The 12205-nt window shown below is 45.4% G+C and overlaps 1 protein-coding gene across 1 annotated transcript; it reads left to right on the top strand.

Annotated features, from left to right (window-relative positions):
* Positions 1-227: 227 nt before the first annotated feature.
* Positions 228-11914, top strand: LOC123169213 (superoxide dismutase [Cu-Zn], chloroplastic). The gene is made up of 8 exons (XM_044587054.1): positions 228-637; positions 1126-1187; positions 1263-1302; positions 4154-4249; positions 4358-4389; positions 4494-4569; positions 4647-4700; positions 11637-11914. The coding sequence occupies exons 1-8, from the start codon at positions 418-420 to the stop codon at positions 11660-11662; spliced, it is 606 nt and encodes a 201-aa protein (XP_044442989.1). The 5' UTR covers positions 228-417; the 3' UTR covers positions 11663-11914.
* The last annotated feature ends 291 nt before the right edge of the window (positions 11915-12205 follow it).

The following is a 12205-nucleotide window of genomic DNA, read 5'->3' as shown; positions in this document are numbered from 1 at the left end:
ATTAGGAGGAGATTGTTGAATAATCTAGCTGTTAGGTTAGCAGTCAGTTTCAGTTTTAGTTAGCTTAGCCGGACTAGCCGGATCCAGCCCACGTTTCGTGAGGCCAGTAGCTCAGCGCGCCCTGGTATCGTGGGATGGCACGATCGCGTCCGTGGGGGCGTGGCTGAAGCCACGATCGTTTTGTTTTTGTATAAGTTCAGAGAAGATCAAGAAAAGCAGGACACTTGACACTGCGCAAAACTCTCCCTCTCTCGTTCTCGTTCTCACTGAACCTCGCGAGCTCGACGCAACGGCCGCGGAACATTTTGGCCCTCGTGAATCAGTCCCAATAAAGCCCGCGCGGCCCGAGCCCACCTTATCCCCAGTCACCACCTCCACCACCAACCTCCAAAAGTTCTTCCGCTTCCGACGACAGCCATGGCCGCTCAGAGCCTCCTCTTTGCCGCCGCCGCGCCTCTCTTCCAGGCTCCTGCCTCTGCCCGCCCTTTCCAGTCGCTCCGAATTGTCTCCACCCCAGGAGGCGCCACCGCCGCCGCCAGGGCGCTCGTCGTCGCCGACGCCACCAAGAAGGCAGTCGCGGTGCTCAAGGGCTCCTCCCAGGTCGAGGGCGTCGTCACGCTCACCCAGGAAGACGACGGTGCGTGCGCTCCACTATCTCTTCATTCTCTGTCCGCCTCTGTCTTATACTCTTATCATCTGTTTACCACCTGTTGACTGTCCAGAAGCTTCGCCAGTTGCCTTTGCATGGACACACGGCGAATTTGCCTCTTCTTACAGCATACTCGTTCTTGCGAACTTAAATCTGAACTCTTCCATAGTACATTTCAATAAAATATATCTGAACTCTTCTTTCGTTACAAGCATTGCATATGACTAAATCTAGCTGCAATCCAACGGAGTATTTTTGTAGCGAAAGTCCCTTGGTAACTTTTACTTTTCAGTTCAAATACCAAACAAATAGTGTTCCGAGATTAGATGATGGATTGCTAAGGCCGTTGCTGTACAAATCCTAACTGAAATATCCGTTAAATCTCAAGCATCAGCGTCACTGCAAATACATTTAAAAGGGTAATATGGTTGTATCTTACTTCTCTATTTACTCTTCTAACTGCTTTCCTATAGCAGGTCCTACGACGGTGAACGTTCGTATCACTGGACTTGCTCCTGGACTTCATGGCTTCCACCTCGTGAGTCTTGTTTCTTGAGTACCTCTGTTTTGTATTTGTTGGTCCGTAAGAATGACATGATCATTCATTTTGCAGCATGAGTTTGGTGACACGACTAATGGATGCATATCAACAGGTTAATTTTCCATTGGGCTCGGTTTCTGTGTGCAAATGTCACTGGTTTATAGTTGCACACAATTTAGTTTGTTTTACATCATCAGAAAGTCCTATGTAAATGTGTTTCTCAACTTGTGCTACCGTTTCCTTTTCATTCTACTAGTAATCGTGTACGTGCAAATGCACGTATTGATGAGTACACATAATTTTTCAGTGAGATAAAATAGTACAATACTATCAAGCTTTTTGTTCCCTGTTTATTGCGTCGAAGGTTTTTTCTCGTTACAAGATCCCATCAAATACAAAAGATACTAATAGACAAGCCTTTGGCTGTCAGAGGAAATTGCGTAGCTAAAAGTAATATATATGCAGTAGAAACAATATATTGATAGAAACCACTGCATCCACAGGAAATGCTAGATTGTGATAATGTTCTGCATAACATTGAATCCACTGCATCTTTTTTTCAGCTTGAATCCTCTGTATCTGAATAATGCACAGAGAAACATATCACACTTAACATGGATCGGTGATGGTAAAGCTATGCAATGGTAGAAAGAAATATCACTTCACTCTTCAGTTTCATTCATACCGTAAACGTAGTCAGTTTATTTCCCTTACCATAGACTCATTTTGGCTTATATACAATGATCTAATCACAATTCTAAAACCTGAGAGGCCTTACTGATAGATCATAAGAAGCTCAATCGAAACATGGAAATTGCAAAATTCATAGAAAACTGTTTTTGAGCAGAAAAATATTCATACTAATTTAGAAGATAATTCAACATTGTTCAGTTATGGTCATATGTCAATATATATATAATCAGTAAGTACAGAAACTCTACCTATTATTGAATCTTCCTTCAGAAACATCCCTCCAGTCATCCAGTGTTGTCAACACAATAACATAAGCTAGAATAAGAGAAAATGGTAATTACGGAAACTGCAAAAAATAATCACACCGCTACATGATCTTGGAGAGAACAAATGTAAATATAGGATTTTTCAACCATACAGCCCAGCCTCACTCAATCGATCGTTTTTAGGGATTACTAATTGCAACCATCTTGAAATTACATGTAGGTCGTCACTTCACTTCAATCATCTCGAAATTATCTGCAAACAAGAAATAGAACCAACTGAATCGAGATCGAGAAAGATAAAGGGGGATGGAACCTATGGACTGGAACATTATGATGTGGATCCTATATATGGAGTCTTACATGCACCCGACACATGTTGGCCTGTATAGCGAAATAGATCTAGCACACAAACAAGAGGTTTAATATGATAGACCATGCTACCATGTTGAGAAATCATGCAAAAAAGAAAAGCAGTGAAACCCCCACAAAAAGCATGATGCACAATGAAACTACGACTTGATATCTTTATCCACATCTCTTCAATGGCACTAAACAAAATAAATCATTTTCTCGAAAACTTGACCAAGAGATAGGATGCTTAATAATTAATAGATCAGAAAGGAGTTAAAGAAGACTAGCCTCATGTCATATAGATGCATTCTTTGTGCGAGAAACCATATGGATCAAAATTAACACCACGTAGTGAGGAAACTCTCTTGATGAATATAATACTTACTGCTTAATATTAAGATGTCTTCGACAGCGGCAACGGCTCGGGGTTGGTGAGCTATGGCATCGGGCGAATACATGACTCTCCCGGCTATACTTACATGTTCAGCAGCACTCACTGTCAAACAAATATATTCAGATTTCATGTCATCAACGCATACATGTAAATTCGAGAAAACAAATTCATGAATTAAATTGATAAAACGATGGTTAATATAAAACATAGACAATTGCAGTTGTGAGGTAATCAGGAAAAGATGCAAGCAGGTCACATACCAGGCCAGTGACTGTAGACAACCTCCCAGGCTTCTTGGCCTATCTTTTTCCCCCACAAGATCCACATAATCACTTCACTGAACCAAGAAATGAGATCACTTATTGATAGTTAAACATGACTTCCTGATCATCAGCTCACTTGCTAGGCAACGGAAGAAGCCTGAAAGGTAATCTAATCTTGATTAATTCTAAAATGGCAGACCATGATGGACGCCGGTGAGCTGCCTAAACGAACGTAAACATTGTTAATCACAAAAATTCAGAAATTTGTCATTCACTAATGGAGCACACACATGCCAGCGATCCAGGCACAGAACCCACACAAACTGAACACCCACGCAGAGCACGGACGCACACAGCGGAAGACACATGCGAAGAGGGGGAAGGGATCCATACCAGAAAGAACAAAAGCGACACTCGTTCAGCTGGTTGGGGAGGCGGAGGTCGAGGCGGAGGTCCGCCGACGCGTCGAGCCGGATGTCCGTCAGTCCGCCGTCGCGTCGGGAAACAGGTGAGGGCGGGAAACATGTTGGGGCGGAGGTCCATCAGTGCCTCGAAGCGGAGGTCCGCCGGCGCGTAGAGAAGGTGGTCGCCAGTCAGCCGACGCGTCGGGAAAGAGGTGGTCGGGCAGAGGTCGTCCAGCGCGTGGAGGCGGAGGTCCGCCTGTCCGCCAACGCGTCAAGTCGTCGAGCCGTGGGGCTTTGGCGGGCGGCAAACTGCCGAGGCATCGTGCGAGGTGCGTGGGGAGATGATAGCCGGAGGTGGCTTTTTTTCCTTGTCATAGAGAGAGGTTAGCGGCTAATGGCATGGTGGGTAATTAAAGCGTAAAACATGTTTAGTGTGTTGGAACGATGTAAACCATCTGATCGCAAGATTTGATGGATAGGATGAATTGGTCTCCGCCCTTTCGTGCTTTTATAGGGGTAGTAGATGATACTTGCAAAAATTAATTAAACCACCTATGGCCCATCACTTACAATGCAAATTTTTATCTTACAGGTCCACATTTTAACCCAAACGGCCTGACACATGGTGCACCAGAAGATGAAGTCCGTCATGCGGGTGACCTGGGAAACATTGTTGCCAATGCTGAGGGTATAACCTGCAACAATCACTGACACATTTCTCATGTTTCTTTCAGAAGTTGTCTTGTTGGACCTTAACTTATTTTATGGGTTCTGTCTTTTAATTGTGGTGGTTTAGGTGTGGCGGAGACAACCATTGTCGATAGCCAGGTAAAGATCAGACATCTTATTCTTACTCTTAGCATAAGTTGCAGTGTGGTAGGTTTAAGTTCCAACATTTGGTTTACCAACTTCTGAGAATTACTTCTACACAGATTCCTTTGACTGGCCCTAATGCAGTTGTTGGGAGAGCGTTTGTTGTTCATGAGCTTGAAGATGACTTGGGAAAAGGTATGGGTAGTTCTACTTGTTTTAAATCTTTGTCCCCTTCAGTTTTAGATGCTTCATTCTTTATTCTTTCATTATAGGTGGGCATGAGCTCAGCCTCAGTACTGGAAATGCTGGTGGAAGACTTGCATGTGGTATGTTCTCTGATACATTTCTTACATTTCTTTTCAAATGATTTTATAATAATTTTGCCTGATTATACATGTAAATCTACAATCGATCTGATTATTTTGTATAGACTCCTCTTGCTGTTAATCAGAAAACATGAAAGTTAGTTGTAGTATCTAAATATTTTCTGTTCTGAATTTATTGCATCTGTATGAGCCATCTAATTTTCAAATTGCAGCAAGGTGAATGAATATTAAAGTCCTTGTTGGATAAGCATAACTTACAAAATATTTGATATATGTCGGACCCTGGGATCAAGACTATACTAATCTAGCACAGGAATCATATGGGAAGCCGAGATTAGCGCCTGAACCCAAACTGCACTGGCCAAGCGCCATCTCCTATCGGAAAGCCCGAAATTATTGGTTCAGCAATCCCCTCGGGAGCAATATTTCGACAGGGAACCAAGGTTCCCACACAAGTCCTAGAGGAGATGGGTGATGCATTTCCGTCTCATAGGCAAGTCACTTCACCCCGTAATTTAGATAACCCGCTAGTAGAAGTATAGTGCTTCGGAGAACCTATCCACAACGTGCACTTTATATCCATACACACCATGGGATGGAAACAAACGGTATCACAACACAACTCTATGACCAAAACATATATATAGGCACGCTAAACTATGCTTGAGCGCGTAGTACCTTATAATGCGCTCCGCCTACGCCATGCGAACGAAGCAGTTAATTTAATCCACCGCGTGGAAATCCCTTCCATGACCTAGTGGGTGGTAATAGAATCTATTATATTTACTATGGAACACATATTGTATTACCATCAAGAATCAATCCAAAATTTAGTTGTAAGAAAGTCTACCATTTTACCATCAAAGCTTCTCCCTATAGTAGTGGGTGGTAAGACAATCTATTATATTTACCACCAAGCACTAAGCATATTACCATCAAAAGTCAACCCAAAATTGAGTTATAACAGTGTGTGGCATCTTTACTACAAAACACACAGTGGTTTACTATCAAATCTCATGCCTAGTTTGAGTGGTAAAATAGTATTTATTTTACTAGTTTACAATGATATTACTACAAGTTCTTTTCTTACTATCAAATTAGGTTATGTAAGAGTTTACAACATTACTAGAAGGTGTTGGCCTTTTACGGCAATCCTAAGGTTTACGAGAAGGTGTTTCGCGTGCTGGTAACCGAATTAATTCAGTTACTATATTTAGCAGGAATTTTACTACAAGTCATTAGGAGAGTAGGTAGTACAGGGCGGGACGGAGGGTACGGCATGCACATAGTAACGAATTTAATTCCATTATTTTTTTTGCTAGGGATTTTACTATAGAATGGGAAAGATGATTAGTTGGTATGGCTGAGCGGCGCGTTTAGCCTGGCCGGAGCGCAGGATTAGCGTTTTACACTCACGCTCACTTAGCGCCACCGTATGTGGGAGTAATTATAGGACTAATTACTCCCATCTTCAATATACCTCGTATACATGTTGATTATACCTCTATCATTCTCAATATACTTAATTAAATATTCTAAGATACCTCAATACGAGCTCCGTTGAAAAAATATCATTTGCAACGTACTTTTTCTAATATACCTTTTTCACGTACGAACAAATCAGTATATACGTAAACCTTTAAAAATATGTAAACTCGCATGCATTTTTTCATGAAACTCATTTTAGGGTATCTAGTAATTATTAATGAAGTATATTAAAAATAATAAAGAGGTATAAAAGATTCATCTATGTGGTATATGAGGAGCGGGAGTATGTACTCCCAGGAGTATACAACTATATATATGGCAAAGGCTCATAAGCGCAAGCAGGATAGCGAAATATTACATCCAGAGGTCATGGCCCAACATAACAACAGTACATTACAAAAGTGAAGTAGGTCTGAGTACAGACACGTTTAACAACAGATTGGATAGCTTGGTCAGTCGCAACCAGAACGCGTTCATCACCGGCCGGAGCCTCCACGATAACTTCATCCTCGTGAGGCAATCTCTCAAAATGCTGCACCAACTCGGGGCTCCGCGGATCATGCTCAAGCTCGACCTCACGCGCGCCTTTGACTCCATATCTTGGCCATTCCTCTTTGAGGTTTTGCGCCAATATGGGTTCGGGGACAGATTTCGGGAATGGCTTGCGATCCTGCTTTCGACGTCCAGCACCCGTGTCATGATGAACGGCGAGCCGGGCCCCCCGATCTGGCACCGCTGTGGCCTGCGGTAGGGCGACTCCATGTCCCCCCAGCTGTTTGTTCTCGCTGTGGACACGCTTGGGCGGCTGATGCGCCACGCTCTCGATGCTGGCATACTGCAGCAGTTGCATCCCCGACGCCCGATCCCGGCGATCTCCCTCTATGCTGACGATGTGATGCTATTCTGTCATGCCACGCCGGAGGACGTTGCTGCCATCAAGGGTATCTTGACCCTGTTCGGCAAAGCGAGCGGGCTGCTGGTTAACTATGCGAAGAGCTCTGCCACCGTCCTGCACGGTGACATGCAGGGACACGAGGTGATCGCCCAGTTGGGTTGCCCGGTGGTGCAGCTTCCCATCACATACCTGGGCATCCCGCTGTCGACGCGACGGCCTTCCGCCGCCCAGTTGCAGCCCCTCGTCGATACGGTGGCTGCCCGGCTTCCTACCTGGAAGGCGTGGCTCATGAACAAAGCCGGGCATCTTGCCCTTGTCAAATCGGTCCTCAACGCAATACCAGTGCACCAGCTGCTCGCGTTCGCTCCCCCAAAGAAGTCGCTCAAACAATTGGCGAAGATCCAGCGAGGCTTCTTGTGGGCTGGGCGGGCCGTGGCCAACGGTGGCCACTGCCATGTCAACTGGAGCCGTGTGTGCCGACCTGTCGTGTATGGTGGGCTGGGAGTCCGAGACCTGGAGCGCGCTGGCCTCGCGCTACGCTTGCGATGGCTGTGGTTTGCCCGCGTCGATCCGGACCGTGCTTGGCAAGGTCTCGATCTGCAGTTCTCACACGAGGAGCGCGCGCTCTTCTTCGCCTCCACTACCATGATCATTGGAAATGGCTCGACGGCGCTTTTTTGGGAAGATCGCTGGATTGGCGGGCAGTCTGTCGGTGAGATAGCTCCCCTACTCTACCAATGCATTCCCAAACGTCGACGCAAGGCCAGGACGGTGGCAGAAGGGCTGGCGGGTAACTCTTGGGCACATGATATACAAGGGGTCCTGGGTCTGCACGAGATCGGACAATACCTGCTGCTGTGGCAGGCTGTGTGCCACACCATCCTGACAAACGAGCCGGATCGCCTGCTCTGGAGGTGGACCACCAATGGCATCTACTCGGCGCGCTTGTGTTATGCGGCCAGTTTTCAGGGATCCACACGGTGCCATTCTTGGAAGCTGGTATGGAAGAGCTGGGCGCCTCCACGGGTAAATTTTTTCCATTGGCTCGCCGCCCAGGATCGCTGCTGGACTGCAGAAAGGCTTGAGCGACGTGGCTTGCAGCATCACCCTCGATGCCTCCTTTGCGACCAGGCCTTGGAAACTATCCAGCACCTGCTGCTGACCTGCCCCTTTGCACGTCAGACCTGGCACATTGTCCTTGATTGGTTGCATATTCCGGTCCAAATCCCCGATCAGGAGCACACGGTCACGGAGTGGTGGCTGAGCGCGAAAGAGCTCGCGCCGCCGGCGCATCGGAAGGCCCTCAAATCCATCGCGCTTCTTGTGCCCTGGATGCTATGGAAGCACAGGAACGCGTGTGTCTTCGACAACGCCACGCCATCCATCGAATCACTAGTGGATAGGATCAAGGACGAGGCCCGGTGTTGGGCTAAAGCAGGAGCCCAGGGACTTCGGGTTGTTCTGCCCACAACCTGGGATGTCCACTGATTTTGTGCTTTTCTATGTACTGCTCACCTCCTAGGAGGATTGTTCTACCTTTTCTGTGAAATGAAATGCAAAGGTCCTTTGCGGAAAAAAACATTCGCCTAAAGAGGCTGGAAAGTAAAGCAAACAATCCCATCCCACGAGGACTCAGGCTGCCACCTAGGACCTCACTCGTCGTAGAGCTCAATGGTGTATCCTGTGTCGGAGTCATAGTAATCCTCTGCAGCGTTGTTTGTAAAAGCAAGTGTGAGTAAATGACATACTCTTCAAGACTTACATTAGATCTATACTACACTACATATGCAACATTCTCAAAGGGAAGGGGTAGGGGGTTGAGCGGCTAAGCACTAGCAACCTAGAAAGGCAGGCTACAACTTGCGTCTATCAGAGATAAGGAAAGAGAGCGTTGAAAAGTAAAGGAACGTTGTAGAACAACTACTCTATTCACCTACCTAACCGCAATCATAGCACAGCTTTGCATTCCCCTAGTACCATACAATTATCATACACAAGGTTTTGTGTGCCTACAGAGAGGGATCGACTCGGCACTTCTGCGGAAAAGTGCAGGGAGCCACCCAACTGAGTTTTACCAGAATCGAGAGTTCGACCGTAGCTCCGAGTCGGACCTAACTGATGTGCACAGGGCGCAAGATGTCTAGAGCCACCTATATGTATGCAAAACATCAGTGGGTAGAGCCATATAGGATAACCTCCCCAAATGGTAAAATTAACAACATCATATGCTACCGTTGAAGACCATGAAATATACAACTACGCGTATTCCAAATGGAAAGCCCGAACTAAAGTGGCACGCGAACTGGTCTGTGGGCAGGTAGTAGGTCAAGGGGGCCCCCCATTAAACCTCCCACGAGTGATTAGCACGCTCAGTCTTGGACCAAGACAACAAGAACTTGGGTCCTAAGGCAGCTTGAGTGGAACAAAACACCAATGCACTAGGCATGACCTCTCATCGTTGCCTTTATTACATGTTACATATAAATTATCTCCAGAATACTGTAACATAAATATATCAGAGTCAGGTTAATATGTGTGATATCCTGTAAGTAACATAGACATGGCATAACTTAAGCATGACCCTAAGCATGGCATACTACGGCAAGATAAGCAGGGCTATAACAAGGCATCAACACAAGCAAGTAACAGGTGGTTAAAGGCATATCATGGTGACAAGAATCATGCTACGCATCGAATAGCCATCAAAAGACTCACTACATCATCGAATATGCAAGCAATAGGGGGAAAGCATGGGATCAGAAATGATCAAGGGGGTTTTACTTGCCTGTCGGCACAGCCGCTTGGTACTGTGCAAGATCCTCACAAGCGTAGTCGTAAGTAGCCTCGTAACCAACGTCGGTACTACGATTTATCGGGAAGAAGCAAATATCGACAAAGAAGAAAAGTAACAACCATAAGCTTCAAGGCAATGCCCAATCAACATGATGCATGACATTCGAAAGTGATTGTATTAACCTACAACTTCACTACTCACCAAAGACATAATGCAGTTGGTTTTCCAAAAGAACTTCATATGCAATTTGAAGTTAAAATTGAATTACTAGACAGGATGTTAAAGTTATTTAACTTGCATAAAATGGCATAAATGGATTCTGCATTTTTCTGGTCATTTTAGATATAAAGTCTATATCTTTCTGCGCTATATTTATTTGTTATGATTTTAACAAATTGAACAATGCATTATTGAAATTTAATTAAAGGAAGCAAAAAGAATGCAAATGACATGAACAGAGAGGTTACAATTTTAGGAACATTTTGATATGCAATATGCGTTTTACAGATTTAAATTGAATTTTATCTGAATTTAGGAAAAACTGCAGTTTGCCAAAAGATTAAACAACAAACGAACGGGCCGAAGTGCTGCGAGGAATAGCTAAGTGCCGCACGCCCGCCACAGCGTAGCACGCTACTGGGCTGAGGCCCAACTGTGGCTTGATGATCTGACTTGCGGGACCTACCTGTCAGCCACACAAAGAAAACTAAAACGCACAAGGGGAGGCTTGCTCCAATGGAGATTTGAACCGCGATTGCACTAACGAATTCTAGTGGGGCTAGCCATTTGGATCAATTCGTGTTCGTGCTGAAAGTGGGGCCCAATCTATTTTGATCTAATCCTAGAAAGAAGTGGTGTTCTGTCATGGCCATGCGGTGCCGCTCACCAGTGCCGGCAACCATTCTTGCGGCGGCAGCACCCCTACTCGACGCTACGGTGCCCAAGAACGAGCGGCGTGTGCATCAAAACGATGCCCGCACAAAGGCAAGTTGCACTATATCATCCAGGCAAGCTAACGGAGGCTATCCTTGAGTTTGACCGGAGCCGAACGTCGTCGGGCAGCGGTGCTACGAAGGGCCTCGAAATCGAGTGAGATCTGAAAGGAAAAGTAGGCCCAGAGGCTCACCTTGAGAGTGCCGGCAAAGAAAAACGGGCCAGAGGATCACAAAGTCAAGCTGTGGAGGCATTGCCGGCGAGGAAGAAGACGTAGCCGAAGTCACCGTTCCCGGGCGCCATGGTCTTGGGCTTGGAGGCGATGTCTGAGGTGGACTAGGCTAGTTCCAGATGGTGCAGAAGGGCTTGGCATGCTGGTTATCCCGCTGCCATCGAGCTCGACCTCGACTCGGCCATGGCGCTGGTGGATTGCTTGGAGTGGAAGAAAAGAAGAGTGGCACAACCTACCTAGCGGTGGCGGACATGGTATAGGAGCTAGGCCAGGGTTTCCGCGCGGAAGGGTGACTTTATAGGGGCTGATGTCGGCCACGGGACATTCAGTGATATGATGACATTATGTCATGACGATGCCAAAATAAAATTACCCTGGGCTGTTGCAGTATAGAATTGTCGTTCAGTTTCTTTCTATGATCATAAGTAAATCACTGAAGCTGTTTTACATAAACTGTTCATGTGAGCTGTCAAGTGTTTACATAAATCACTGAAGCTGTTTTACAGAAACTGTTTGCTTTTTTTAATCTTCTATAAGTGCCAATTGTTGGGAGTCAGAAAGTGCACCTGTTTCATGATTATGCTTGTTTTGCAGGTGTTGTTGGCCTGACCCCGTTGTAGGTCGCTGGTTTCCATCTCTGGTTTTGCATCTCCAGTCATACTTGTAACGACGCCATTCTCGTTTTACCTGGATTTCAAATACCAGATGCTTAATAGTTTCTGTTGATCGTTTGTATCAGTGTAAAGTTGAGTTAATCAAATAAATGTTTGCACACTTTCGTCTTGTTGAGCTATGAAGCGTGAACTTGGGAATTTTGGTGTGCGTAAGCTATAAAATGCTCAAAGAATAATATTTGTGGATGTCCTTATTTCCGAACTTGGTGTCAATAATATCATTGTTACTCTGCAAAAAGAAAAAACATTGTTTCTGATTTAGTTGAAAGAGAGTATTCCAGGTCAGCCTTAAAACAAAAGCGAGAGGGCTTTACAAAAACCAATTCTCAGTTTTTTTTTGCAAAATACAGTAGCTGATGGTTTTGGCCGTTTTGATGACGATTATGACTGTTGGGTCTGGGTTTCGCTCTTGCCAACGTGGCTTACCGGTTTGCAGATAGGGCTAGGTCTTCTTTCGTTTACCCTTCCCGCCTCTCCTGTGACTTGATT

The sequence above is a fragment of the Triticum aestivum genome, chromosome 7D, assembly GCF_018294505.1.
Source record: "Triticum aestivum cultivar Chinese Spring chromosome 7D, IWGSC CS RefSeq v2.1, whole genome shotgun sequence".
Taxonomy (NCBI): domain Eukaryota; kingdom Viridiplantae; phylum Streptophyta; class Magnoliopsida; order Poales; family Poaceae; genus Triticum; species Triticum aestivum.
This window is presented reverse-complemented; position numbering and strand designations above follow the sequence as displayed.

Bases quoted from the DNA above. Each gene is read 5' to 3' on its own strand.
- LOC123169213 (XM_044587054.1), top strand. From the start codon at position 418: ATGGCCGCTCAGAGCCTCCTCTTTGCCGCCGCCGCGCCTCTCTTCCAG. The intron at 4,250-4,357 runs GTATAACCTGCA...GTGGTGGTTTAG, and splicing joins CATTGTTGCCAATGCTGAGG to GTGTGGCGGAGACAACCATT. The intron at 4,390-4,493 runs GTAAAGATCAGA...ACTTCTACACAG, and splicing joins CAACCATTGTCGATAGCCAG to ATTCCTTTGACTGGCCCTAA.